Source organism: Penicillium concentricum (assembly GCF_028827145.1).
Source record: "Penicillium concentricum strain IBT 3081 chromosome Unknown utg000006l_segment0_segment0, whole genome shotgun sequence".
Classification (NCBI taxonomy): Eukaryota; Fungi; Ascomycota; class Eurotiomycetes; order Eurotiales; family Aspergillaceae; genus Penicillium; species Penicillium concentricum.
Window position 1 is genome coordinate 2970945 of NW_026622759.1, and position 27757 is coordinate 2998701.

The 27757-nt window shown below is 47.8% G+C and overlaps 11 protein-coding genes across 11 annotated transcripts; 6 read left to right on the forward strand and 5 right to left on the reverse strand.

Annotated features, from left to right (window-relative positions):
• Positions 1-282: 282 nt before the first annotated feature.
• N7517_011360 (IlvD/Edd family dehydratase) lies at positions 283-2347 on the forward strand (the record flags this gene model as incomplete). The annotated part of the gene is made up of 3 exons (XM_056729083.1): positions 283-852; positions 920-1074; positions 1135-2347. The coding sequence occupies 3 exons, from the start codon at positions 283-285 to the stop codon at positions 2345-2347; spliced, it is 1938 nt and encodes a 645-aa protein (XP_056574898.1).
• Positions 2348-3105: 758 nt separating this feature from the next.
• On the forward strand, positions 3106-4729 carry N7517_011361 (sugar porter family MFS transporter; the record flags this gene model as incomplete). Its single annotated transcript, XM_056729084.1, has 2 exons — positions 3106-3175; positions 3228-4729. 2 exons carry the CDS (start codon positions 3106-3108, stop codon positions 4727-4729), a joined length of 1572 nt encoding a protein of 523 aa, XP_056574899.1.
• Positions 4730-6195: 1466 nt separating this feature from the next.
• Positions 6196-7843, reverse strand: N7517_011362 (pseudouridine synthase family protein; the record flags this gene model as incomplete). Its single annotated transcript, XM_056729085.1, has 2 exons — positions 6196-7545; positions 7610-7843. 2 exons carry the CDS (start codon positions 7841-7843, stop codon positions 6196-6198), a joined length of 1584 nt encoding a protein of 527 aa, XP_056574900.1.
• Positions 7844-9595: 1752 nt separating this feature from the next.
• N7517_011363 (Major facilitator superfamily domain general substrate transporter) lies at positions 9596-11328 on the forward strand (the record flags this gene model as incomplete). Its single annotated transcript, XM_056729086.1, has 3 exons — positions 9596-10004; positions 10062-10939; positions 11002-11328. The coding sequence occupies 3 exons, from the start codon at positions 9596-9598 to the stop codon at positions 11326-11328; spliced, it is 1614 nt and encodes a 537-aa protein (XP_056574901.1).
• Positions 11329-13181: 1853 nt separating this feature from the next.
• On the reverse strand, positions 13182-14354 carry N7517_011364 (uncharacterized protein; the record flags this gene model as incomplete). Its single annotated transcript, XM_056729087.1, has 1 exon — positions 13182-14354. The coding sequence occupies one exon, from the start codon at positions 14352-14354 to the stop codon at positions 13182-13184; it is 1173 nt and encodes a 390-aa protein (XP_056574902.1).
• A 745-nt stretch (positions 14355-15099) lies between these two features.
• N7517_011365 (acyl-CoA thioesterase) lies at positions 15100-15719 on the forward strand (the record flags this gene model as incomplete). Its single annotated transcript, XM_056729088.1, has 2 exons — positions 15100-15179; positions 15251-15719. The coding sequence occupies 2 exons, from the start codon at positions 15100-15102 to the stop codon at positions 15717-15719; spliced, it is 549 nt and encodes a 182-aa protein (XP_056574903.1).
• Positions 15720-16288: 569 nt separating this feature from the next.
• N7517_011366 (uncharacterized protein) lies at positions 16289-16783 on the reverse strand (the record flags this gene model as incomplete). Its single annotated transcript, XM_056729089.1, has 1 exon — positions 16289-16783. The coding sequence occupies one exon, from the start codon at positions 16781-16783 to the stop codon at positions 16289-16291; it is 495 nt and encodes a 164-aa protein (XP_056574904.1).
• A 2969-nt stretch (positions 16784-19752) lies between these two features.
• N7517_011367 (Amino acid transporter transmembrane) lies at positions 19753-21656 on the reverse strand (the record flags this gene model as incomplete). The annotated part of the gene is made up of 3 exons (XM_056729090.1): positions 19753-20144; positions 20205-20390; positions 20444-21656. The coding sequence occupies 3 exons, from the start codon at positions 21654-21656 to the stop codon at positions 19753-19755; spliced, it is 1791 nt and encodes a 596-aa protein (XP_056574905.1).
• A 998-nt stretch (positions 21657-22654) lies between these two features.
• On the reverse strand, positions 22655-23455 carry N7517_011368 (alpha/beta fold hydrolase; the record flags this gene model as incomplete). The annotated part of the gene is made up of 1 exon (XM_056729091.1): positions 22655-23455. The coding sequence occupies one exon, from the start codon at positions 23453-23455 to the stop codon at positions 22655-22657; it is 801 nt and encodes a 266-aa protein (XP_056574906.1).
• Positions 23456-25121: 1666 nt separating this feature from the next.
• N7517_011369 (uncharacterized protein) lies at positions 25122-25762 on the forward strand (the record flags this gene model as incomplete). The annotated part of the gene is given in 4 exon segments (XM_056729092.1): positions 25122-25184; positions 25200-25256; positions 25316-25411; positions 25451-25762. The coding sequence occupies 4 exon segments, from the start codon at positions 25122-25124 to the stop codon at positions 25760-25762; spliced, it is 528 nt and encodes a 175-aa protein (XP_056574907.1).
• Positions 25763-26433: 671 nt separating this feature from the next.
• N7517_011370 (uncharacterized protein) lies at positions 26434-26775 on the forward strand (the record flags this gene model as incomplete). The annotated part of the gene is made up of 2 exons (XM_056729093.1): positions 26434-26647; positions 26744-26775. The coding sequence occupies 2 exons, from the start codon at positions 26434-26436 to the stop codon at positions 26773-26775; spliced, it is 246 nt and encodes an 81-aa protein (XP_056574908.1).
• Between the last annotated feature and the right edge of the window lie 982 nt (positions 26776-27757).

Below are 27757 nucleotides of genomic sequence, written 5' to 3' on the forward strand. Positions count from 1 at the left end.
TAGCGTGGAGACATTCTATATCGTCTACAAGTATTCATCTGTTTCTTTGTACTATTGTCTATCGGAATACTCCGTAGAGATATTCAATCAGACCAAATCCGGGGCCGGGATGCCGAACTCCGGGGTCGGCCCCGGCACATTTTCGGCTTCGATCTCGGCTTCCCTTTTCTTTTCTTTTACTTGGGTTTTCTTCCTTATACAGACCATCCACTCCATCCCTATCAAGCCCAGTCCCAATAGTATATAGTCCCCCAAAATACAATCCCCGAACAAAACAACCCGATGTCGTGCAACACCAAACCCTCCTGCAAAGGCTGTTCCTGCACCAATAACCCACCCCCAAACATCGAAGATTGCGAAAGTGAGCTCCTCGCCCTCCGCAAGCGAACCCACGATCTAGAACAAACCCTAGCAACCCTCCAAGTCCGCACCACAGCACCACACCGCAAGCTCCGCTCAACACGATGGTTCAACAACGACGAAAATCCAGGCATGACAGCACTATATATCGAGCGGTATCTGAACTACGGACTGACGCGCGAGGAGCTCATGTCCGGGAAGCCGATTATCGGCATTGCGCAGTCGGGCTCGGATCTCGTCCCTTGTAACCGGCACCATCTGGAATTGGCGAAGCGAGTGCGTGAGGGGATTCGCAGTGCTGGTGGGATTGCGTTGGAGTTTCCTACGCATCCGATTCAGGAGAGCTCGCGTAGACCAACGGCGTGTTTGGATCGAAATCTTGCGTATCTTGGTTTGGTGGAGATTTTGTATGCTTATCCGCTGGACGGCGTTGTACTTTTGACGGGTTGTGATAAGACGACGCCTGCTGCGTTGATGGCGGCTGCTACTGTGGTATGTGTGGGCTTTGTTGTGTTTTTCGTTCCCTTGTTGATGGTAAAGCTGACATATCTGCGATTAGAATATACCGGCCATTTGTTTGAATGTTGGTCCGATGCTGAATGGTTATCTGAAGAACGAGCTCGCCGGATCAGGAATGGTAGTCTGGAAGGGACGAGAGATGTATGCTGCCGGCGAGATGAACCGGGAGGAGTTTATGGATTATGTGGCTCGCGGGTATGTTTCTGTCAGGATTGAAGTTAAAAATGGGAATAAGCACATGCTGATCTTATACAGGGCACCGTCTGTCGGCCATTGCAATACTATGGGCACAGCATCAACGATGAACGCGCTAGCAGAAGCACTGGGCATGGCACTCCCAGGCTCGGCAGCAATCCCAGCTCCATACCGGGAGCGTGGCCAATGCGCCTACGAGACTGGCGAGCGCATCGTCGAAATGGTCCACGCAGACCGTAAGCCTAGCGATATCATGACACGGGCAGCATTCGAAAACGTTATAGCCACAAATACTGCCATTGGCGGGAGCACAAATGCTCCTATACATATTAATGCCATGGCCAAACATATCGGCGTCGATCTATCTCTCGACGACTGGGATGAGATCGGGTTCCACATTCCTCTAATACTGAACATGCAGCCCGCCGGCGACTTCTTGGGAGAAGAGTACTTCCGCGCGGGCGGACTCCCTGCTATCATGGCAGAGTTGCTAGACGCCGGGAAACTACGCCCAGATGCATTAACCTGTAATGGAAAGACTGTGGAGCAAAACGTGCGTGGCAAGCATACCTGGAATCGGCAGATAATCCGGGCATATACCGAGCCGATGATGAAGGATGCCGGATTCGTGCATCTGAAAGGCACTCTTTTCCACTCGGCGATTATGAAGACATGCGTGATATCACCGGCCTTCCGGCAAAGATTCCTCGAGAACCCAGATGACCCCAATGCATTCGAGAGTGCCGTTGTGGTCTTCGATGGACCGGAAGATTACCATAGCCGGCTCGACGACCCCGCGACACCAATCGACGAAAGAAGTATCCTAGTTATGCGCGGCGCAGGTCCCATGGGCTACCCGGGCGCCGCCGAAGTGGTCAACATGCATCCTCCAGCACGGTTATTGCGGCAGGGGATTACCTCACTTCCCTGCATCGGCGACGGCCGCCAGTCCGGCACGTCTGGGTCGCCTTCTATTCTGAACGCCAGCCCCGAAGCAGCAGCTGGCGGGAACCTTGCGCTTCTTCGTGACGGGGATCGGTTACGGGTGGATTTGAATAAGCGTCGGGTTGACATTTTGATTGGAGATGAGGAACTCCAGCGTCGTCGTGAGGATCATAAGGTTCGGGGTGGGTTCTCTGTTCCTGAAAGCCAAACGCCGTGGCAAGACATCTTCCGACGCGAGACTGATCAGTTGAATGAGGGTATGGTTTTACGTGATGCCGTTAAGTACCAGCGTGTTGCACAGCGCTCAGAACCTCGGCATAACCATTGATGTTCAGACTGAGTATTTTACTCGGTTGATTCCGGCATTGATATTTACACTATGTGGAGAATAAGCGGCTGTGGGGGAATAGAGTACGGCAAATGCGGAGATAATGAACAAGATAATGCCGGTAATCCGAGCCGTATGAGCCAACCGAATTCAATGATTTGTTCGGATTTAAATGTATACCCGTTGTCGGGTGAGATGGTATCGGCATTTGAACGGCTTCATGGGAAGCCGACCCCGGGAGGCTTGGCGGGTATTGCTAAGAATTTGGTATGACTGTTAAGTCGCAGCCATTACCTAGATAACAAAAAGAAGCATGGAACAATACATTCCTTGCATTGAAGGTGAATTGGAAGAGGAATGGAGAGAATATCAGTCGGGTAAAAGTGTTCGAGTTCGGTTATAGACGGTCTGGGCTTGGGCTCGCCATACTTTCCCCTTTTTCCTGAGAATGTCAAGTTGATTGGTGCATTAATTTCATTTCCTATAATTTTTCCGTGTATATCGAACAGAGACGTCATTTCTCCAGGATATTAAATCCACAATCATCCACTCTCGGCTATTGAAACCCCCATACGAGATAGATCCGGGGTACTCTTTCCCCCAGAATCCAATTTGAAATTATGAAAGATGTCTACCTAGGTATAATTATGTATATGCGGGGACCGCGGGGTGTCTGTGTGCTCTTCTAGGGCTTTATAAGTCTAATCCTTCCGAATTCTTTCTCCCTAACTTCATACTCTGGAAGTCTGGACTTCAAAATGGGCATATTCAAGAATAGTCGTGTGTACGTGCTCGCCACGGTGGCGTATACGGGTTCATTCCTATTCGGTAAGATGAATCTCTCTCGATCAAATACACTATACTAATAACTTTCTCAAAGGATATGACACCGGTGTGATGGGAAGTGTACTGGAACTTCCAAGTTTCAAGGCCGATTTTGGACTTACGGGTGAAAGTTCGGGTTTCTCAGATGCCAAAAAATCCCAAGTCTCATCAAATGTCGTTTCACTTCTCACGGCCGGATGTTTCTTCGGCGCTATTCTTGCCTCCTTCGTTAACGAGAAGTTCGGCCGTCGTTATTCCATCATGGGCTTCCTCATGTTCTTCCTTATCGGCTCTGCCGTTCAAACCGCCGCTCACGGCGCGCTCTCTTATATGTACGGTGGACGAGTGATTGCCGGTTTCGGAGTTGGAGGCATGTCAGCCATCACACCAGTCTTCGTGTCCGAGAACTGCCCACCGGCGATCCGTGGTCGTATCGCTGGTCTCTTCCAGGAGTTCCTCGTCATTGGTGTCACCGTTGCATACTGGCTTTGCTATGGTGTCTCAGAAACCATCGCCCCTACAACCAAACAGTGGCGCATCCCCGTTGGATTCCAGCTTGTGCCGGGTGGTCTGATGATGATAGGCCTGTTCTTTTTGACCGAGTCTCCTCGTTGGTTAGCGAAGGAGAATCGCTTCGAGGAAGCCCTCGAAGCCCTTGCATATATGCGCAACGAGTCAACTACCAGCCCTGCCGTCCAGACTGAGATGGCGGAAATTAAAGCGGCCGTTGAACACGAGGTCGAATCAACTCAGGGTCTTACTTGGCGGGAACCATTCCTACCTGGAAATCGCATCCGCTTCATCAACTGTTTCTTGATTATGTTCTGGCAGCAGTGGACCGGCACCAACAGTATCGGATACTATGCTCCCCAGCTCTTCCAGACCGTTGGAGTGGCCGGAGGCAGCACGAGCTTGTTCACAACGGGCATCTATGGTATCGTCAAGGTAGTTACCACCGGAATCTTCCTCGTGATTGGTATCGACAAAATTGGTCGACGATGGTCTCTTATTGGTGGCGCTCTTTGGATGTGCACGATGATGTTCATCCTGGGTGGTGTTCTGGTGTCCTATCCTCCGGACCCGGATGGTAACAGTGGGATTTCGTCTGCATCCCTCGCTATGATTGTCATGATTTATTTCTACGTCATTGGCTACTCCGCGTCGTGGGGACCGATTCCATGGGTTTACATTTCTGAGATTTTCCCAACTCGTCTTCGCTCGTACGGTGTTGCTACCGGATCGGCAACTCAATGGCTCTTCAACTTTGTGGTCACTTATGTGACTCCTGCTGCCATCAATAACCTTGGCTGGCGAACCTTTATCATGTTTGGTTGCTTCTGCTTTGTTATGGCTATCTGGGTTTTCCTTGTCGTCAGGGAAACAAAGGGTCGCTCCCTCGAGGAGATGGATGTCCTCTTCGAGAAGTTCCATGCCTTTGGCAAAGTACGTGATATTGAAACTTCGGCCCTTGAAAGGAAGCTTTCATTCGATGACGCTGCTACTTCGACTCATAATGAGGTACAGGGTATTGAAACTGAGGATCGTGTGAAGAGATAAAGATTTTGGACCAACATACATGAACCAACACTCGAAGCGTACTCTGTATACAACACGATAAGCTATATATATGTTAGTTGATCAAAAACCCTTATTATAAGTTATTCTAATATGTCTTATTTTAATCATAAATAAATTAGATCGTAGGACGTGTATACCTAGTATAAAAATCAGCTCTCACTTTACTCTCGTTTTACGCTCACTTCTACTACTATATGTTTAGTACTTAGGGAATTAGTAACCCCTTATAGCTGAGGGTTTCTTCATTTCATTATTCGAAAAAAATAAATATCATTGAGGGCTCCATCTATGAATACTATAACGCCCTGAGGGCCCAGAGCCCGATTTGGTGTTTTCTTTGTGACATCAAGATCTGCCTTTCCACTTTCTTAGAGATTCAATGGCTCAGGGCCATCGATATCAATTTCGAAGTTGTCATATATATGATAGCTTTGATGTTAGTAATAGTTTCATCAGTCTATCTATAGATAGAACAGATGATAGATGATGGGCTGGAGGATGATGGGACCTTGAGATGGAGGAAAGGAAACTCGATAAGACATGCCAACTTCGTGAGTGCTGGTAGGCGCAGCATTCAGATGTCTGATCAAGCTTAGTAGAACGTGTGTCAGGCTTTCGAACAAGCATTTCCCATAACTTCGGGGGAGGCATCAGAGGAAAAATAAACCAGACATGGCAAAGGAACCTAGAACAGCCGAGGTGGAAGGCCGATTCTGTTTCTTTGGGCTCCCTGCTGTTGCGTACTGAGGAAGAGATATGTAAAGTGTAAAGAGTCTCTGGTATTCAATATATGAGAAGGGGGTATTTATACCCTCATAGGAATGACAAACAAAGGGGGGTTGTATATCAGACCATCCTATGACTGATTGTTTGTCAGACTGAGCGTTTGCTTGATCGACAGGGTATATATACTCCGCTCTTTGCTAGATTGAATTATAACGTTTCTTCTTTCTCTTCCTCCCCTTCGCCAGTACACACTCGAATGAGCAGGGATTCCTCAAAAGTGTGACTTTACGCAAATGCGGATAGGATTTGTGTATTCCAGATGTGACCATATCGAAGCTTTGTTTTGACGATCGATAGAGTTATAATGAATGATCTTTAACTATGATCAAGAGGACATGCTAGTGGTCCCTTGTTTTGGGGGGGAAGATGGCTCAAGGAAAAGGACCATATATAACGCAATGAGCAAACGTCTAACCATGCGGGTTTATTTGTATTGAAAGTGCGTTTATGTTTCGCGTTGATTCATTTACAGCGTTCCAAGGGGAGCACAGACTGCCGTTTTCTAATAGGAGTCGTAGTCGTCTTTTCGGACCAAATATCGGCGTACTGGTCACATTGTGAAGTCAGCAGAGTGGTATCATGAAGACATAGACAAAAAGATTCAGAAATATGATATATGTAGAAGGCATTTTCAAGAAAGGAACCCCTAAAGGACAACATTAGTTCGTAGCAGCTGCCTCTGTGGCTTCACGGGGAGACTCGTTCATCCTCGCAGCAGCATCGGCGATATTGACAAGACCGACGCCTTCTACAAGCACTGTGCCAGTCGTTGCATCTGCAGCATAGTCATCATCACCCAAGTCAGCCGGAACAGTCCCATGGCCAATGACAATTTCCTCGCCTTCAGCAGCAGGAACCCAGTCCGGACACTTGTGAGGACCTTCCATGCCCGCAGGAGGCAAGCCCCAGCGAGGCATGGGGCTGCGGTAAGACCAATCACCATCTTTGTCGGCGTACGCGACAGCATGCAAGAAAATACCCAGCTCGTGGGGGCCCGGGTCCGAGTACAGCTCTGTACTGCAGATTTCACAGAGATTGCCGGACAGACGCTCACCCTTGCGCTTTTCGTAGTCCTCAGCTGCGGCCACCTGCTCGCGATGCATGATCTCGTTGACAAGCACTGGATCGGTGTTCGGCGGGACATTCGGTGCCGCGGTCAGGTGAAGGCGGTACGAGACCGTGTCAGGGATCTCGGTCTTACCCATGAGAGACAACCGCGCGACGATCTCTTCATCGCGCTCTGCGGTCACCTCGGCTTTGCCAAGCTCAGGTCCAAACACACGACGGTTGGAGTAGATGGGGTCGTTGGTAATCGGGTGACCCAAGAACTGGAGGTGGACACGGATTTGGTGAGTACGGCCTGTCAGAGGGAAACAGTGCACGATACTGTAGCCCTCGCTCTCATTGGCAAAAACCGCGGGCGGGGTAGCGGGACGCTCGTCGTCGCTAGATGACTCGGTCTCCTTTGCTGTCTCGGGAGGGTAGTAAGCCAGGCGACGGAACTTGGTTGTTGCTTCTTTGCCAGTGGCGCGCACACGGTTGAGACCCAGCTTCGGGCTAACCTGCATGATCGGCTGGTCACAGACCACCACGCCGTCGGGGAACTTGCCCTTCACGCGCGCGACATACTCTTTCTGTACAGTTCGGGCCTTGAGCGCGGTGGCCATTTTCTCGGCGCCCTGAGGGTGCTTTCCAATAAACATAATTCCAGATGTCAATCGATCAAGTCGGTTGCATGGGCGGGGTAGCCATTCGGAGTTGCGCTCCGAGCGCAGGATTTCAACGACCGTGTTGAAGTGGTATCGACCCGCAGCGTGCACCGGTACGCCAGCAGGCTTATCAATAACCATGAGGTCATCGTCTTCGTAGATGATTCCAATTGGAAGGCTCGTAACGGGAGGTTCGTGGCGGTGGAGGGTGTGTGAGATGACCTGGCCGTTCTTAAGCGTCGTTTCGGGACGGGCTGTTACACCGTTAACCTGCACAAGGCCATCTTCCAGGGCTTTTCTCTGGTAATTGTCAGTTTGCGACTCTTTCATATCTGGACGTCCACGTTTCCACGCATTCACGTACATAGTATTCTGGCTTCCGATCGCGGAACTCGGAAGTGAAGATCTCGACCAGCTGACGGCCGCGCCACCGCTCCTTGCAATTGGTGTTATAGGTGTAGTGGTATGGCGTGACGCGACGGAAACCACCATCTAAATAGTAAGGTGCAGGCCATGGATCGCAAGGGGTCACGAGTACATCGGGAGTCTTTTCTTCAACCGGGTTCGAGGTAACTTGATCGACGGTCATGAGGGCCATGGTGGGAAGTTTAAGCTTGCCTTGCCGAAGCAAATAGGCCGTAATACGAGGTGAGGGAGCCAGGTAGGCGAATGTGAGAATTGAAAGGAGACGTGGAGAATTCAAAAAGAAAATAAGAAAAGTTAAGATAGTAAGTTGCCCCACATGAACAAATCAGGCACAGAAAATATTTTGATTTTCAATTTTCCATTTTGCCCCTCGATATTGCTTTTTGGAGTTAGCGTTGCTTTTTGGAGTTAGCGTTGCCTTTTGGAGTTAGCGTTGCCTTTTGGGGTTAGCGTTGCCCTTCTGGGTTTAGCGCCCTTGTAGCCTTACCTACAAGACCCGTCTCTTCCTCCCCTTCTCTCACTTTTCGGGTGGAGCAACCTCACCCTATTGTCATTGTCAGTTTCTCCTTATCTTCCAAAGCGCAGATGTATTTGGAAACGCCGCGGTGACACTAGCCAATGAGGAAATTCGTGTCGGCTCTCGCCTGTCTTCAATGCTTTACGGTTGCTCAATTTGCCTGTGGCCAGGCAACTACATCGCAAAAGGAGACAGATTGGAAGTTTACGATGAATCTGGATAACTTCCTGGTGGTCTGTCAACCTTGTTGTGAGACTGGCGTGGTCTATAGCTTGGATTGAAGAAGCTGGTCGACATCTTTCTCGCGTGTAAAGGACGGTCGATCGGGCTCAAACAACTGACAATATCACCGGCATTGCAACTCATCTGGGAGCATGTCCCGCAAGGTTAAGTCACTTCGAAACAGAGCCCCTCCTCCAACGTAGAATACAAGGGACGATGGATACTGATTGCTAGTCCTTGAATTCGAAAGGCTCGGAAGTTAGGAAAAGGCACATTGTACGAAACATAGCTCCTGTCGGTCTGGCAAAGGGTCTTGCCATAGTCAGACCATTATCTTCCCTACCGGTCATGCTGAGTTCTAGTCGAATTTCGACTAAAGTTCCTATCCTGGCTTTCTTAATGTGTTCTACCTCATTGCGCTACTAGGCCTTTAAGCACAGATGTATCTCCACCCCAGACATTGACGTAACGTATTATTGTGAACACGAGCTTGAACACCACTACATCCAAGTACATGGGCCTGCATTTAGGGCTAAAGAGATCCTAACTCCGCTTAAGTGGACTCACTCCGGAAGCCTTAAAGCTGGGCAACCAATAATGTAACAGTCAAATCTTTTCATTCTCGTGGTCTATACTATGTACCTACTGCGTACAAAAATGACGAACATCAAACGGATTTGGGCACAAGCCAGGGTCAAGGATAGAAAAATTCAACAAAAAAGCTGGTCTATTCCATTCCATGATCTTTGCCATTTCGTGTGCTTTTGTAGTCCGGAGTCAATTGTCACTCTGTGCACATGCATAACTCCGGCTAAATCTACACTTGATGCGCACTAGCTCTGTGGATCCCGTCCCGTGTCGACCAATGGGTGGTGGGCTATCGCGAACCCCTGTCATCGGCTCGTTATCTCGCCGGCTTCTGGGCCACAACTGTTTTATGTGTCCGAAGGACGAGTTGGCCCGATGCGAAAAAAATGTCTCCGATTACGCTGAAAAATATCGAGATCAATCATCAATACAACACTGACCAGGGCCAATGTCTACGACTTTACCATGGGGGTTTCCAGCATAACTGCCCTGTTCCTCCTGGGGTAGAAACCATTTTTTTCTCCAGCTACATCGATTCATTCCGTTGTGTCAGTAAATAGATCAGTTCCGAGTTTTATTGAAGTTTCGCACATCAAGATGGAGGCCTACTTTCAGAACCGCCGTCTTCGCCGACAAGCAGAAGAAGACTTGGCCAACAGTCAAACCAACTCCGTGCGCAACACTACCTCATCGCCCTCATTGGGGTCAGACCTGGAGGCAGGAGTATCAGAAAAGCCCGTCGTGCTCACAGATGATCCCCTTGTACCCGGCGTGACAGTTTCTCGGCCAGATGGAGGCAATGGTGAGGTGGTCTTTGTGGTTGGTTGGAGGGAAAACGACCCAAATAACCCGCAGAATTGGTCTCTGCTCCGAAAATGGATGGCCATGTTAACCTGCTCTCTAATTGCCATCGCAATGACAGTACCCTCCTCGGTAGAGGGTGCGACTCAGGACGCCTTTGATGCCCACTTTGGTGTAAACGCCATGGCTGGGTCGATGACAACCGGTAAGCTTGTTCTTTTTGTGTTATTTGAATCCAGCCCATACTGATAATTCTGGGCAGGGATCTTCCTTATTGGAGTTGGTGTAGGGTCGCTGTTCTCTGGTCCGTTCTCTGAAACTTTTGGCCGCAACATCGTCTACTTCACTGCCCTGGTCGTCGTGATACTGTTCCTCATGGCCAAGGCACTAGCACCAAACTATGGCGCTGCCCTCGCCTTCCGATTTCTCTGTGCTCTCTTCGCAGCCACCCCAATGACGGTGGCTGGTGGGACTGTCGGTGATATCTGGCGGCCATTACAAATTCCCTTTGGCCTGCCCTTGCTCACTATCGCCGCCTACGCCGGTCCTATCTTGGGTCCTGTGATCGGTGCCTACACGCCCGAAATTGGCTACGCGTGGGCCGACTGGATATCGATGATCATTGCTGGTGTCGCTTTGGTGGTGGTTCTGCTTGCGCAACCTGAGACTTTCAGCCCGGTTCTGTTAGAATGGCGTGCGAAACACCTGCGCGAGTTGACTGGTGACGACCGATACCGCGCCGCCTCCGCTTCTGCCAACTCTCTGGGTCCCCGGCTGCTTCAAAATGTGTCTCGGCCCTTTGTGATGATCTGGACTGAGCCCATCATTCTGATTTTCAGCTTCTACCTGGTCTTGCTCTACTTTGTGCTGTTCACCTTCCTTAACGGCTATCCCTTCATATTCGCCGATGTGTACGGGATCAGCACGAGCGTGACCTTTGTCATCTTCGTCGCGATGATCCCGGGTATCATGGTCGCTCTGGCCATGGTCCCTCTTGTATACGGCATGACAAAGAAGGCGGCGAGACAGGCGGAGGCGGAGGGTAAGGCTTTGCAACCAGAGGTATCGCTTTACTGGGCGATGGCGGGCGCATCTATCCTGATGCCAATTTCCCTCTTCTGGATGGCTTGGACCTGCTATGTAAGTTCTGCTGATACCCGCCTACCCCTTCTTGCAACCCTTTTACTGACATCGTTTTCCAGTCCACTATCAGTATCTGGTCGCCAATCGTGGCTTCCGCTGTCTTCGGCTGGGCGTTTGTTTGCATCTTCACCACGACCTACATGTACATCATTTTTGTGTACCTGCAATATGCAGCCTCGGCTCTGGGATTCATGACCTTCACGCGGTACATCGTCGCTGGTGCCCTCAGTCCTGCCTCGGTCAAGATGTACGAGAACATCGGTCCCCATTGGTCGGTGACGATTGTCGGTATTCTTGCAACTATCATGGCACCCGTTCCTTATGTGTTATATAAGTATGGTCACAAGGTTCGGGCCATGAGCAAGAATGCCGTCAACAAGGCGTAAATACCAGTTTTTGGTTTCTATGCTCACATTTACTTACGAGTGGACGCTGAAAGAGATAGATTCTGATTGAAGTGGGTGGCTTCTTGTGTGGGATTATATATATTACTTCAATGCATTTCCTCCTGAATTTAACGAAAGTACGATCTTACTGTGGACCATGCCTATGTAGCTTTGCTAATATGGAGTGTAAGATACTATAACTCAGCACTGTTATTTTTTTCCCTTATTTTTTTTAGGGCCACATGGAGTCCGGGATAACCATAACAACAACTAGAAACACTTGCTCTTTGCAGCCTCGCCAGGCCAAACTTGCAGATATGATGCCCTGTTACGCTTTCTTGGACCTATCAAGAACTTCTACCTGGCGAGGTTAACGAGGTCATATTACCCTGGTTCAGCCTCTCGGAACTCAATCCCTGATTCGCAGCCTCCCTCTACTCGTAGCAATATTCTTCTTAGACGCATCAGAACGATTTACATCATGAGGCCATTGCGCCAGGTGGAATCGTAGATATAAAATGTAAAGTAACTCTTCCATCCACTCTCTTCACCTGAACAACAACGACGCCTCTTGTTTTTGATTATTGTTGGATACAGACAGAAATTGACATAGGTGAATAAGAAACAGTGTCGCGGGAAGAACGTTGTGTTAAGCTCTTGATGGCGACCCACTTGCTTCCCACGTGGGATACCCCAAATGGGATAAGTCTATGCATTTGAACTCTACCTATACAGGTAACTCTAGCCTTGGTTGGAAGGCATCAATAGCACCTGGGCAGCAGGCGCGCGGCAACTTTATTAGAACCCTCCAAAGTTTGCACTGAACCTTGGAACCCTCATCAGGCCCAAACCTTATCATTTCATTAAGAACTACATAACTTATAGAAGGCCTGTACAATTCCATTTGCACTTACTACTGCTTTTGCGTATTAAATACGTTCTCTATGAGTATCAAAGATGCTCTTTATGATATGTACAGACGTCACATGACTTATTCAATCCCAAAACTTTGACGAGCGGCCTAAGACACCACCAGTTAAGAAGTACTATGGGTCTCTTGGCAAGCCAGGTAAAACCAATCATGATAACCCATGATAAATGGGCAAAAAAGAAAAAAGAATTGCAACCTGTGGGAATCGAACCCACGCTACTTTCGTAACTAGAATGCTCACTGTATTCAGTGAAGAGGAAGATCTCTTGAGTCTAGCGCCTTAACCGCTCGGCCAAAGTTGCTGAGGGACATAAAATGAAGCGCATTGGAAGAACTCATAAAGAGCTTTTGTTGAAGTGCTGAGGGAGAGATATGTAAAAGTGTAAAGAGTCTAGTATTCAAACTATGAGAAGTAGAGTATTTATACCCTGATGGAAATGATAAACAAGCTCTTAGTCATTGGAATAACTCATAAGGGAATCATTGGACGGTCTAATGGCCAACAAAATATGATAAGGCCGAGGAAGAACAAGAAGCAAGGTAGTACAGATCAGATGCTATGAATCTACAAAAACAACACTTTAAAACAGCAATAGCTAGCCCGGGCTGCCCGACGATTCATGCGTGTAAGTTGAGAAATAAGAGTATTCTCATACTATCGCTCCTCTCTAATACAGACTCGGTCTATTTGAGTGATGAGTATCTCGAAAGTGAAGGTAGACAAGGTTGGAGGTTCTCAATACCTGTTGATTTACAGGGGCAAAGTACGGAAGAAGAACTGAAACAAATTCCCGTAAAGGAGGTTTGAACCCTGGGCGCTATGGGTCTTCGTACTCTCAATGAGTTTCCTTGATACCGAAAAACTGTAATAAATGCAAAAGGTAATTATAAAGGCAAGCCCTATAATCAAAAACTAGGCATTCTAGCAACTTTCCACAAACATGCCAGCATCTGAATCCTCCTCAAGATCTTCCAAAAGTGGCATAAACTTCTCATTTTTAGCCTCAGTTTGTTCAGGAACAACATTAAACTCCTGAACCTCACAATCCATCAGCACCGAGCCATTGCCGATATAACTGTGGCTCCCAACTACACATCCAGTCAAGACACAATGTTCTCCAACAACAACGTTATCAAGAATGACGCATCGCGTAATTCGAGCACCGCTGCAGATCTTGGAGTTTGGGCCAATACAAGATTCTTTTATAACAGAACGACTCTCGACAAGTACGTTGGATCCAAGGAGGCAGTCTGCCTTCGAAATAAAGCAGTTTGGAGCCACACATTGAGGAGAGGCAATCTTTCGGTCGTGGGCGAAGGGGGATCGAGTAGCTATATGGTTGGCCTCTTCAATGGATGCCTGTTTGGCCAGACGAAGGGATGTTGACAGTAGAAGAGCGGGGTTGTCAACACGACGGACAAGTGTAGACCCTGTATGCAGATATGCTAGAAGAGGCGGTACTCCCGCGACATCGTTCTGTGGTGATTGGTGGGTGACTGTGCTCAATTCCCGGTAGCCCTTCTCTTCATGGCTTTCTTTCTGCTGGCTCAAACGAGTATCCATCCCTAGCTTTTTATGTAGTCCTCGCTGCCATGCAGACTTGGCCCATAGCCCAATGAGATCTTCGCTGACAGATACTACTCTTTCCTGACGCTGTACGAGGTCCTTGACCCAGTATGGGAAAATGTAGAGGTGTGCATCGCGAAAGCCAGTCAATATCTTAGCTTGTGTGGTTTGCCGCTTTGAAAAGGATTGACGAAGAAGAAAACCTTTATCACGGTCCAGGTTTCTTTTCACAGTATCAATCCCGATAGACATGAGCAGTTTCAATAGCCTGGTCTGCCGAAGTGGCTCAACAGCTATCAGATCCAAGCTCTCATACTTCACTGCATCTTCCGCATGATAATACATACAAAGACCGCCTCGACGGTGCCTTTCTTCTTCGGCCATTACGGCCTGACCTTGAGATGCCGTCCACATCTGTAGCAGATATGTGCCCTCGATTTCACAGACGAGATCGCAAGGCAGGAGGAGGAAATCGGACTCTATGCAGGCTTGCACCTCGGGAAGGCGAAGCAACTGTGCTGTTGCCATTGTTGCTTGGAGATCTTGAGGGGAGATGACTTTTGGTAAAGGCAGTGATTTCAAATAAGAGTCTTGCTGTAAAGCAAATTTGATTTGAGCGAGGGTAGAGGGAGGTATGATCAGTGTGACATCTGAAACAATTAGTACATCATAATAACGAAAATACCATTTGAGGTCCGAATGTTCTCTAACTCACCACTGATATGTGATATCTTACAGAACTTTAGCGGATAATATATCATCGGTTTGTTAGCGATTAGAGCAAGACATTTTGGTGTCTTTTCTTGGTCAAGAAGAGTCCCAAATGAGGTCCCAGGACCGCACAGGATCAGAGCTTGAATCCCAGCTTTAGGCACAGGAGCCTCCATCGTCTCTTGATGAACTATAGCGCGATATTTCGATGCAAGTATGATAATAAGGCTGCTGAAAAGAGATTCAATTGAATGATGAATATTGCTCCAAAAAAAATATTGATAAGCCCTAATATTTACACAGACCGGGGCATTACTAAATATATAAGATGAAAGACTCGATATGTATCTACTTCTTTGTTGCTGGATGTGGATCAGATGAAAGACAAGTGGATCAAAGAAGGGCTCTGGAAGCCCCGGGCCTGGGGCATCAGTTACATAATCACCGAGATGCCGAGGTCCTCGCGGGACGCATTCTTGTTATGTCAAGGAAGCATAAACACATCTATTGTAGAATCACACTTGAACCAAATCCGACCATCCTATCGGAAAATAAAAATAAAATGGCCACCCCAGAGTCCGAAGCCAAGAAGTACCGCAAGCGCAGCGACTATGGCTTCCATCAAGTACACCAGACCCGATGGTCAGTACCAGGACCTCCGCACGAGCACACCCGAAGCAACCAGACACCGAGACCAATACTAACACCCACAGGTTCGACAACGACATGTACGCGCACCTCAACAATGCAGTATACACACATCTCTTTGACACAATCGCGAACACGTACCTAATCCAGCACTGCGGGATGGACCCCTTCAGTGTAAACAACCCAACCCCGGCGCCGACTCACGGCCAACCCTCCAATTTTCCCTCCCCATCGAACCTAGCAACTGGCGCCGACCAAATAGGTCTGATTGTCTCGACACACGCCGATTTCTTCGCCTCGGTGCGCTTCCCGGATCTGCTAGAGGTCGGGTTGCGTGTTAATAGGCTCAGCAAGTCTAGCGTTACGTGGGAAGTGGGTATCTTCCGGGAGGGCGAGGAGGATGTTAAGATGGTTGGGACTTATACGCATGTTTTTGTGTTGAGGGAGACTATGCGGGTTGGGAAGACGGGGATGGAGGAGCGGACTAGACGGGGCTTAGAGAAGCTGCTTGTTAAACCCGAGGCCAAATTGTGAGGGATAGAATGTTGGGCTCCGGGCTGGGCTTCCAAGGTTGTACATACATAGTTTTCTTATCGGAAGATAGGTAACCCCTTGCATTCCAAAGCAGTCGTATAATCCTGGGTTTGCTGAGAGAAATTGGGATTCTAGACTTTCAATTGATCAAATGATCCCTGTAGGAATTCGAGAGAAAATAAGCGAGATAGATATATGTACGTAGGTAGCTCAGCAATAAATCCTGTCCCGATTGGTATTGATCATCCTAGGAATGTGAGATGCCGTGAAGAAAGACAAAAACGTGCGCCGTGTAGATCAAGAAGATCATCCAAACTCCTGAATCATTAAAAAGTCTAATCTAACCTGAGATCTATGAGACAAAGAAAAGCGAAAAGGTATCCATCACCGTAACATAAAACCAAAACCAAAAACTTTTGTGGGTTATCATAAGAATAAGAGAGACACGCTAAATCGCTTCGAAATATCGAAAAGCGCCAACAGAAAGGGTATACATGTATGATGGAATTTCCAATCATGAAAATGGTTGTCATTTGACAACCTCAGAAGTTGTGGTTGAGACAGGTTGCTCAGTCAAATTTGCCAGCAATGATGCTGCTGCAACGGGACACGTTGGAACTGGTAGGAGGCGAGGCACCGCGGCGCATGGTGTATCCATCTTCATCGAGCCACCACTTGGGGTAAGGGCCAAGAATGAAGCTTCCCTCAGCGTCCCAGCCAGCGACCCAGTGAATGCCGTCATCGAGGAGGAAAAAGCGCAGCTTTTCCGGGCGGCCGCCCCTGTGCATCGGGGCGTCGAACCAGCGACAGCGCTCCTCGAGTTCGGATTCAAACATGTAACGGTGGAGGATGCGGCAGTAGACTAGCGCAGCAGGGACTTTTTCGTCGTCTTCGCACCCATCCCGATGGATGAGGTGCCATCCGCGACCCGGGAGGAACTTGTATGTTCCTGGGACGGGGGATTCCCAGTGTTGTTCCTTGAGATTGCTTTTGCCATCACCCTTCTGGAACCAGTAGGTAGGACAGAAGATGGTGCGTGCACAGAGGAAGAGGTTGGGGGCCATGGTTGAGGATGGTATCAAGATAAAAAGGTATGTGCAAGGATGACTCTGTGAAAATCGGGGGAGAAGACCGAGTTGATATAGAAACACTGAAGTGCAAAGAATCAAGGGCTATATGGGGTTATAAGTCGACAGCCATGACGGAAAATAATAAAATATCCAATCGGTCAAAAATTCAAGTTGAGATAGGAATTTGACTGGTCTTCCGCGGTCACAAAAGCTCGGTGAAGGACCCCTGAGAACTTTTCGGGAGACAAAGAATGTGAAAGGACAAGTACACTTGGCACGGGGTTATAATCTGAGGCAAGGACTGGTTGGGAATGTCCAATTCAAACAGCACTGGCCAGACAGCAAGGTGTTTTTCGTTATCGATGCGGTGAGTAGGGGTTGGCGTGTTTTAACAAGGAAATGGGGTCGTGATAAGCTTGCAGCTTTGAAGAAGGAACAGCTTTGTCCCTGATAACGGGGAATGAGGGAGGGTAGGCGAATAGGGAGTGTTGAAAAGAGCTTGGACTTGCAGCAATCGGTAACATGCAGTAGCACGCACGCGCACGGCCGATGTTAGAGCTCAGCAAGAGCGTGTGCTAGAGATTGGGCATTTAACTGGAGGAATGTCGCCATGGTGATTTGATGTAGATATATAGAAATCAAGAAGAATGTGTGTGCTTATATTTGGCGGTCACGGAAAAGTCAATTGATCCACTTTTTCCCTAGCCCCAAGAGGCCAAGCCACAACGGGTAGCTCTAGACTTTCCCGCATTTTCCCGCAGCTTTCGAGTGGCTGAAAATGGCTGAAATTGTGGATTAGTAACCGCTGACCTCAGAGATTTTCACGTGCGGGACTGGCCGAGCCTTGGCAGTCCCATCGTTTGGCTTGCGGGAATTTTTCATCTCCTGTTATTGTCCTCTTTAGGGCCCTTACCGTTTTTCAGCGTCATAGCTTAGTGCGTTTTATGGGAAAACTTTCTGACTCAATATTATAAACCCTCGAGCACTTGGCCACTTGGCATACATTCCCGACAGGAAATTTCCAGGCTGCAAAGTTCTTTGTGGCGCAGTTCTCGTCAGCCCTACGTTTCTCGGCGTTGTCCTAGCTTGCAAGCCTGGCGGGATTTTCTTCTAGCCTAGTCTATTTGAAGTCGACATTCTTTAATAAATCGTTTCCATAACCTTCGATTATCTGTGTATCAGCCTCGCTATGAGCAGCATACCTAATATATGGTGTGATGACTGCATGCCGCACCTCTACAAATCCATCACTACCTGTGCTTGAGTATCCCTGTCCATGCATAATCAGAATCCCGACTCAACAAACCAGAAAACATTGCGGTGCCACCTGGTCCAGAGCCTCGCTGTAGGCGATCGCCAAGCAAATCCTTGCTGGATTTGCAATATGACATGACGCATGGCTTGGCTTTACAATAATAGAATTGTTGAAAAAAAATTTCTACACTTTGACAAAATTAGTCTAGTGCTAAGCATTGACGGAAGATAATGCGACAGCAATTTCTTTGACCTCTGAGCCCTAATATGTTTTGGTTTTTCATGCCCTCGAGCCCCTTTGGGGCCGCCAGCCTTCTTTCAAACTGCCTAGGGGAGATGATTTTCTCTCACTAATCTAATTCGCGTGTAGGGTGCCGTCAGCAAGCTTAATCGAAGCTCACCAGGTTAGGTGCATCGACCTAGGTTTCATTGGTGGCCTATGGTGTTGTCTGTACGAGACAACATATCATTAAACCTGTGTGCTTCTTTGGACATTTTCTAATTGAAAAGTCTAAAGAGGGATTCTAGACCATGACGGCTAGGAGAAGGATTTCTAGCCGACAGAAATCACTAAGATGTATCTAAATATAAACAAACCGTCTTCTGACTTGCACAGTTCTACTTTCAAGGCCAACTCTAGACAACGTAGAGCTGTAGGGTTGATGATATGCTGCAAATAGATGTTTTAATGAGTACATATATGACACTACTCCGTATATGTACCAGATTTAAATGAGATGACGCAATAAAAGAACGCTTTTACGCTTTTATTAGACAAGCCCATGCGACTAAAAAGGCTACACGCAGGAGTGTGGAAGATTATTCCACTATCCGTTTCTAGGGATACACCAATATCTTACTCCCTTTCCGTGGGAGATCTCAAATATTTGGGCCTCCTCGACTCACTTCTAGCGGGATACTCTCTTTTGGCTATGCAATAGCCGAACCGGAAACCGGCCTAGCACTGCGCCGGTACTCATTATAACAAACGCGTCGAGCTGATTCGTCCATCACAGCGTCCACGCGCTACACTTACGCGAAGTTGCTCCGAGGGGCGAACTACGGCCACAATAGGCGTCGCTAAGACTAAACATGCTTCCAAATGTGAACTGGCCGGAGGTGGTACGGGCCTGGCTCGACTCGTTGCTCGAGTTTCCACACCCGCGCCCACTATACTTGCTCCATAAGTACGTAATTCTACCTAGGTACATAAGCCTAGCTAGTCATTTTTATCAAGTTTATGACATCTAGTATCCAACTTTCATTACATCTTCACCCTCCGGCAACCTGGCAAGCAAAGTATCTACAACCACCTATATATCTTCATTTTCACCTAGGAAACCTCTAAAAATGGCAAGTCTTTTTTTTTTTTTTTTTTTTTTTTTTTAAAAGCACCTTTACCTTTACCGGGCCTCTTAATGCGTTCCCTTGGCTACGATTTATGTTCATAGTCCGAGAGTGTTCATTTTTTTTATTTACATCCTAAATATGAATATAGTACAGAGCGAACGATGAAATGAGCATTCAATTATAGTGCATCGGGGTACATATCGGCGAGCGGACAGAGGCAAAAGGACTTATTAAGAGATGTTGAAGTCTATAAGAGAAATATGAAAACACAAGAATTCGAAAAAGCACCCATTGACTGATGAAATTTGTCAGTGTTCAAAGCAACCCCCCAGCGCTGTAACTCAACCATAAACCTCGAATTATCCAGCCGGGTTCGCACAAGTGAAAGGGGTCAGACTACCTTCTGCGAATTGCTGGTGCATGGAAGTAACCGAAGCCCAAATTCCCAGACCAGCCGCGCCCAACGCACCAATCGCGTAGAGAACATCAAAGGTGTTCCACACAAACTTCTTCTTATAGCCTCTAACCCACCGCTTCATTCCACTATCCAAGCGCTGTGTCTGGCCAGTTGCCGAATTGAACTCCTCTTCGGGGAGTATGGCATCATTCTGGACGTTGAACCCAACCAGCAACAACGGTGGGAACGTGAAAGAGAACTGTAGAATGCAGGCGGCTCCCACGAAGGATGTTAGATTGCTGATTTGGGGGATCGCGGCGGCAATCACCCAGGCGAGAGCCCAGTAGGCAGGTGCTAGAGGTATTATCAATGATTTAGTTCAGATGGAGGTTTAGTGAACTAGATATAACTTACCGAGGCCAATCCACAGTAACTTGCCTGTTCGGCTGTTCAAGTCCGGGAAATGGAAGATATCGCGCAGCACGACGTTATAGAAGACTTTGATACCAATGTTACCATATAGCAGTGCTGCGATGACGCCGGTGATGAATGAGATGGCGTTGCCTAAGGTCTGGAACCTGTAGGCTGAATTTGGAATACCTGTTGCAGTTTTTAGCAATCTCAAAATCTCCCTTGCATATTATATGGCTTACCCTGGTAAGCAGGATTGAATGTAAATTGGCCCTGCGCACTGTACACAACCATGCCCGAGATAAGGTAGCAAACGTAGATGAATATCTCAGCAATGATAAAGCCCTTCCAAAAGTCATATGGCCGTCTCATCTCAGCCATGAGCTCATTGAACAGGGTTGCACCGCCATAGGCGAAAACAGCGTTCATCATAGCATTGACTTTGTTTTTGAGGGTTGAGTCCTCGGGCCAGTAACCGCTCGTTTTCACAGGTCCCTTTGGGGTTTCGTAACTAGTCAACGAGGCTTCGTAGTTCGGGGGATACTGGTGAACCACAGCCATGGTCATGATGATGACAATAACATTCAACCAGATCGCGATGTTGGCCAGGTAAGAAAGGCGTTGCAGGGTACGAATCTGCCCGAGCACAAAGCCAATGACCATGAAGACAACCTCGGCAGCGATGAAACACAGGAACCCCTGGCCATTGGCACCGACGACCATCTGCGCCAGTCCTTGTCCGTTGCTTACAATGAGCAGGGTCACATTAAGGAAGAACTGGAAGCTTTGTAGGACGTTCACAAGAATACGCGCCCAGTTTCCAAAGACGCGGAAAGCCACATCGCCATAATTGCGCATCGGGAATCGAGTCGAGTCGAGACCGACGAAGATCCTCCACAGTTGCATGCCGGAGTAACCAGCCATGCCTCCGAAAACAGTGTAAAGAACAGCTCCTGGTCCGTAGCCCATCTGACTGATCGCCCAGGGGACATTGGTCGGTCCGAGGATGTCGGTGGTAATGAGGTAGAAGATTGAACCCCAGGTTGCAGTTCGCCCAGCCCGTTGTGCCTGTTCCCATTCGGTCTCAGTGATGCCCCAACCATCGCCTGTGCCATCACCATTCGTTTTGATGGTATGCTTGTCGTTGGGCTCAGTGATGGTAGAGGTGTTCTGTACTGTGACGTCAGACCTTTTACTAAAAAGCCTCTTTTTCCAGTACGCAAATCCCGCATCGTCAGTTGAAATATGCTTCTCAACCTCGCGCGATCGCTTGGCCCAGTAGACATAGTTCTCAAAGGTGATGCTAGAATCCAAGTACATGGAGCGGTTGCCATCGATAAAGGCAGCCGGGGGTTCGTGAGCAACAGAGACGGTGCCCTCCTTGGTATCCATCTTTTCTCCCTCGTCCAGATGAGCATCGGCACCTATGTCGGCGCCGGAGATCTTATCCGCCATGATAGGAACAATCACAGACTATGATTGATTAAAGTAAGTTCAGAGAGAGATGCATGAAAAATAATGGGAATCTCCGAGGACAACACCGGTCTTCATATACCCTGAAAACAGATAAACAAGCCTATCGTGGACAAGAAATGCCAATATGTGCCATAAGCACTAGGATTGGATATCTCAATTACGTATGACCTTTCTCGTGACTCTCAATTAGTGGTCTGTCCAATATGTCAACAATCAGTTATCTGTCCACAATTTCGTCAGATGTAACATGGCTCCATCTTTCGGAAAACAAAGCTTCGTTATTGTACGACCTCTATGACTGGCCACTAAGGTCAGCCCCCATTCCACCGGAGATCCACATAAACCTCGGCAAAAGCTTGTATCTGCAGCCGAATTTGCTGACACGCAGATAATGGCCCGAAAGGGAATGTGCCGCACTGTTTTTGGTTAGTTCAGCGGAGCTCCATCGGAGACCGTGTACTTTCCACTAATAATTCATTCGCCAAACTATGGAGCATCCAATTGTGATTGAACACTTGCAATTGAACACTTGCAATCGCAGATTCCGGTTGATCCGGGGTTATGTTCGGTGAATGGGGCAACACGCCGCGTGATGTACTGGGGCCCCTTGAATCATCCATGGATACATATCTCCCAGCAAATCAGGTCACAATGACTTAATCAAATGCGAATGAATCTCATGGTAATGTGGTGTGCCTGGAGCATAGGCCTCAGGCCACTCAAATGCCGCACTCGGTTGAGCCGATTTCATTAGGGAAGCGCAATATACGCGCAATATACGATTGATAATTCTGTTTATGTAAATATCCGTCAATATCCAGGTGATATCCGGATAATCATTTGTTAGTAAATTATGTACAAAGTACAGCAACAAAAAGGCTTCTTACTAAGTATGAAGTATTGCCTACCTGGGGGTGAGGAGATCTGTATGTCAACTTTATATTTATCTCTAATTCTATCTATGTACAGTATTAATCTCACCCACATCGATCCAAGAACCCCGAAATGCGACGATACATCTCTACAGGGTTAGAATACATAGGGAAATGCCCAGCGCCCACAATATCGGCCAATTCAACACCTTCCTTCTCCAACAACGGCAGATACGACAAGCCACGCATCTCCTCCCCAAACATAAACATGCGCGGACACGGCAGTGCCAGAAACTTATCCATCAAGTCCCCATGATCAGTCAACTGCACCATAGACTCAAAGATTGGCCGAACCGCACCAGCCCGGACCCGGACGCGCAGGGTACTAGCATACATAGCACTAGCAAATGAGCCTGATGTGCGCGTGCGCTCAATAAATGCATCCATGAATGCATCTCCGTCATCGGCTGGGAACATGAAAATCTGGCGGCTGAGGAAGCAATCCTCTGGTGCGAGATTGCCTTTGATATCCACGAAGCTGAGGACACGGTTTGGATTCTGGTTCGCGAGAAGGAGGGCTGTTAAGCCGCCCATTGAGTGGCCTATCAGGTGGAATTTGTCTATATTAAAGCGCGTGAGGAAGGCTTCGGCGGTCGCCACGAGGAACGGGATGTCTGTTGCGGAGACGTTGTTGCTGACTGATTGGCCGCAACCGGGTGCATCATAGGCAATGAAGCCATGGTTTTTTAAGGATGGTTGGATTTTTAGATCGGCGAGATCTTCTTTACTCGAACCGAAGCCGTGGAGGAAGAGGATTGGTGGGGTTGAGTTGAGGCTATGGACCGCTGATAGGTTGAGGCTGACACCTTCGACTGTGAGGGGGATACATTCGAAGGTGAGGGACATGATGAGATGAATGGGTTTGAATGTCAGTGATTTTTTTTACATTGGATTTTATATTCAATTATCTGTGAAAAAATTAGAATGGATACTTTGAACGGTTCGGCGAAATATCATTTTGCCGCCAGTTACTCATAGAAGAGTCATAGCCTATGGGGTAGATTCACCTAACAGCTATCATAACTTGGGGTCGCTAGTCACCACAAATCCAGGAATATCTACCGGCTTGTATTTTTTTGGCTTCATTTTTTTACCAAGTTGGGAGACAAATCCGTGGACATCTACCTCTCTCCTGTAAAAAAAACGGTCTCCACTCCATACCGGTCTAGTTTTCCAGAGCACTCCAGCAAATCCTATACGAGCCACTTTGGTCAGAATGAAATCTTAAGACCCGGTGCGACGGGGTAGAGCGCCCAATAGGCGCGTGCCTGATTTTTAGAGTATATGGCTCAATCAGGCTTAGCTTTATACTGGCAGAAAACTACAGTACCTGAAGTACTATGACAGAGACCTTATAAATCATCTTGATAGCTCAAATGTATAAATACTATAACGCCTTAAAGGGGCCAGAGCCCGAGTTGGTGTTTTTTTTATATCAAGGTCTGCCTTTCCAATTCCTTGGAGATTGAGTGGCTCAGGTCCATCAATTTCAATCTCGAAGTTATCATCTATATAATAGTTTTGATGTTAGTAATAATTTTTTTAGTCTATCTATAAATAAAACAGATGATGGATGATGGGCTTGAGGATGATGGGAACTTGAGATGGAGGAAAGGAAACTAGATAAGACATACCAACTTCGTCAGTGGTGGTAGGTACGGTGGGTATTGCCCGGCTAGGGAGCCGGGATGGAAGAGGGCCATTTAGGTCCTACCGTAGGCACCGCGGCCGCCCCCACAGCTAGATAGGGTAGTGCTAGTTATAATCGAAGAGACGGGGGGGGAGGTCAAGCCCTTACGTAGACACCTTTGGTGCTAAATCCTTCCTATACTATATATATATATATATACAAGTAACGATTATAAGGGAAGTGTTAGAAGTGAGAGAAGAGTAATATGAGATGTGAGAGAAGTGTGAGAGAAGAATAAGAAGACCAATAGTATATAGAAGGTGGTAGCCTATCCAGGTTATCCTAATAACAAGATTTCAAGGAAGCCATTAGAATCAGACTATCCTCGGACCGTCTTCACCTAGGCAGACTATCTTTATATTTATTTATCAGACTAACCGCTTGTTCATCATTTCCATCAGGGTATAAATACCCTGCTTCTCATAGTTTGAATACCAGAGACTCTTTACAATTTTACATATCTCTCCCTCAGCACTTCAACGAAAGCTCCCTTGTGAGTTCTTCCAATGTGCTTTATTTAATAATTCATTCTAATGCGCTTCACTTTATGTCCCTCAGCAACTTTGGCCGAGCGGTTAAGGCGCTAGACTCAAGAGATCTTCCTCTTCACTGAATACAGTGAGCATTCTAGTTACGAAAGTAGCGTGGGTTCGATTCCCACAGGTTGCAATTCTTTTTTCTTTTTTTGCTTGTTTATCATGGGGTTATCATGATTGGTTTTACCGGCGCTTACGGTAGGTACCTTACGTTTTTTTTTACAAAAATTACAGATTCCCCTTACGGAGCCTCCCCATCCAACTTAAGCTTTCTACTATCTACATGATGGACGCCGGGGAGCAGCCGCCGCTCCGACCGGGGGCAATTGGGCCAAATCATGCCCGAAATGTGGCCTTCCGGTAGAGGAAAAAAGAAGCCAAGAAGCGAAAGAGAGAGGAGGCGGAGGCGGGGGAGAAGGAGGTAAGCTCTATCGTGTATGCAGATAGGACATACCACTAACAAATAGAAAGGCCGACTAGGGTGCCCTTGAGGCACAGATCCCAGCTCGTCGACACGAGCTGCAGGCAGATATTCTTCTGCCTTTGCTCCAGTGTCAGGTCGACGCTGCAATTGCCGTAAGATATCACTTACCCCCAGCCCATCATCGTCTCCAGCCCGTCAATGTCCCCAGCCGATCATCCTCCTTGTTTTGCCAACGTGGTGTTCGTTTCCGAAGGACGATCTCTCTGCCTATGATACTTGGGTGCTTCCCCGTACCGCTCGTGCTGTTCCTGAAGTCCGACGTGCCCCGTCATCGCTGGGACGACCTTACTATCAAAGCATCGAAACGTGCCCGACTCATGGATCATGAGGAATCGGTGGCCGCGTGGCACGGTGCTATGCATAACTTTCGGGCTACTTGTGAGCATGCTATTTCGGAGGCTAAACTCCCTAACGGCTTTGTTCAGTCGCTTGGTATCCTGTGACGGGCCCCTCTGGGAGAGAGCTACTAAGCAGTACGATGAGGTAATATGGACTATGGAGCAGCTTATGTAATGAGGAATGACGGGCTCTCAACATTATTATATAAGCGTGTGACATATCCATCTTAGTTACAACAGCAAACCATAGTAGTATGATCATCTTTACCACCATCAGACTTATACCGTAACACACCCATATGCAAGAGTTCCCGTTCGATTAGGAGGTTTGGCTCTGATGTCTCGTCATAAACTCGGTACCGATTCTGGTCCGGTTCGCGTTCCTCTTCTGCTTTTCTTGGTCCTGCTATAGTGAGATATACTAGGCTCTAGAAGGTAGGGAAGACTAGTACTAGGCATGGGGACATGCCTCTAAAAGGGGGAGATAGTTGTCACGGATAAACTATGTGCGCTACTATATATATTGGTCCCGGGCATATCAGAGCTCATGCTCTGATATAATGGTCTTTTGGCCGAGTGGGAGAATGTGCCCGGGCATACTCTTTACAATGCCCATCAATGTGTCCAGCCCATCATCATCCAGCCTATCATCCTCCAGCCGATCATCCTCTAGTCCATTAATATATCGGTGTCAGATTACTCACATATATATGGTATAAGAGGAGTTTGGCGATAGAATTGCCCGGGTTGGGGCTCGCCCCCCTCCCCCCACTACAATGACCAGTACCCCCTTCGGCCGTGGAGGTGGTCATAACGGATGGCGGGGTGGCCGTGTGGTTAGGGTGCCCGTGATGGTGGCCACCGTGGCCGTGGCCGTGGGGGCGGCCGCGGTGCCTACGGTGGGACCCGAACTGCCCCTCTTCCACCCCGGCCCTCTAGCCGGGCAATATCCACCTGCCGCCGCCGTGCCTACCACAACCCACAAGGTTGGTATTTCTTATCTAGTTTCCTTTCTTTCATTCTATCATCTATCCTGTCTATAGATAGACTAACGAAATTATTACTAACGCTAAAACTATCATACAGATGAAGACTTTGATATTGAGCTAGATGGCTAAGCCGCTCTATCTCTGGGGAAGAAGAGGGAAATTATTACGGAGCGAAGTGGAGAAATTAAATGATATTTATAGAATTGAGCCCTTACGGGTATTTATTTTTTTGAATGATGGATGAAATTGAGAAACCTTCGACTATAAGGGGTTACTGATTCTATAAGTATAAAACATGTAGTAGTAGGTGTCTCCCACGAGAGGTGTGGGTTAGACTCTGGTCTGTTAGATTTCTTGGTGGAGTTACAAAAGAGTCCGACCTTTAGAAAGTTAATGCATAAATGCTTATCTTTGGTCGAATTCTTGGCTCCAATGCTTAGCTCGAACTGCCTGTTGACCACGTTTTCCTGGCGGGTAACTCGGAATGTCTTTGGCCCAAAAGAGGCCCGCACATAAGTAATTCCAGGGGTCGGGCATATAACCCCTGCTACTCCGTACAAAGATTCGTAATTCGGGATGAACTTCAGAGTCGATTGGCAGATATTTCGAGTCATAGGAACTACCCTTGCCCCCGATGTTTCTCCAGACAATTATAGCTCTCAATATTCTTCCTTCCTAGCGGGGTGCCTGACATTCTACCATTACGCCATATTGCTGGCCCCCTTTCGGTACTGTTGAGGTCCAGGATCTCGTCCTGTATGCGCGGTATATTATAGCGCCGATGTCTCCATGTCAACTGGCCTGAAATGCAATTTATTACCCGAATCACTGCCGACCGCCATGATGACATTTGCTCTTGAGCTTGCCTGTATTTTGTATCTAGATTGTCATATGTAATTCCTCTGTATTCTATAGGTCTGAACCCAGAGATCTTGTACTTTATCATCCTTCTGGTACTCCGTATTCTCACATTGTAATGGTCAGGTGCGCCCCCTGGACGCCACCCTCGGGGTCCCCGAGTTAAGCCAGTCACGGCAGTTTCTAAAACCGCCAGTGTGCCGCGATATTACTCCGTAGTGTAAGTATAAAATACATGTTACAAATGCACTAT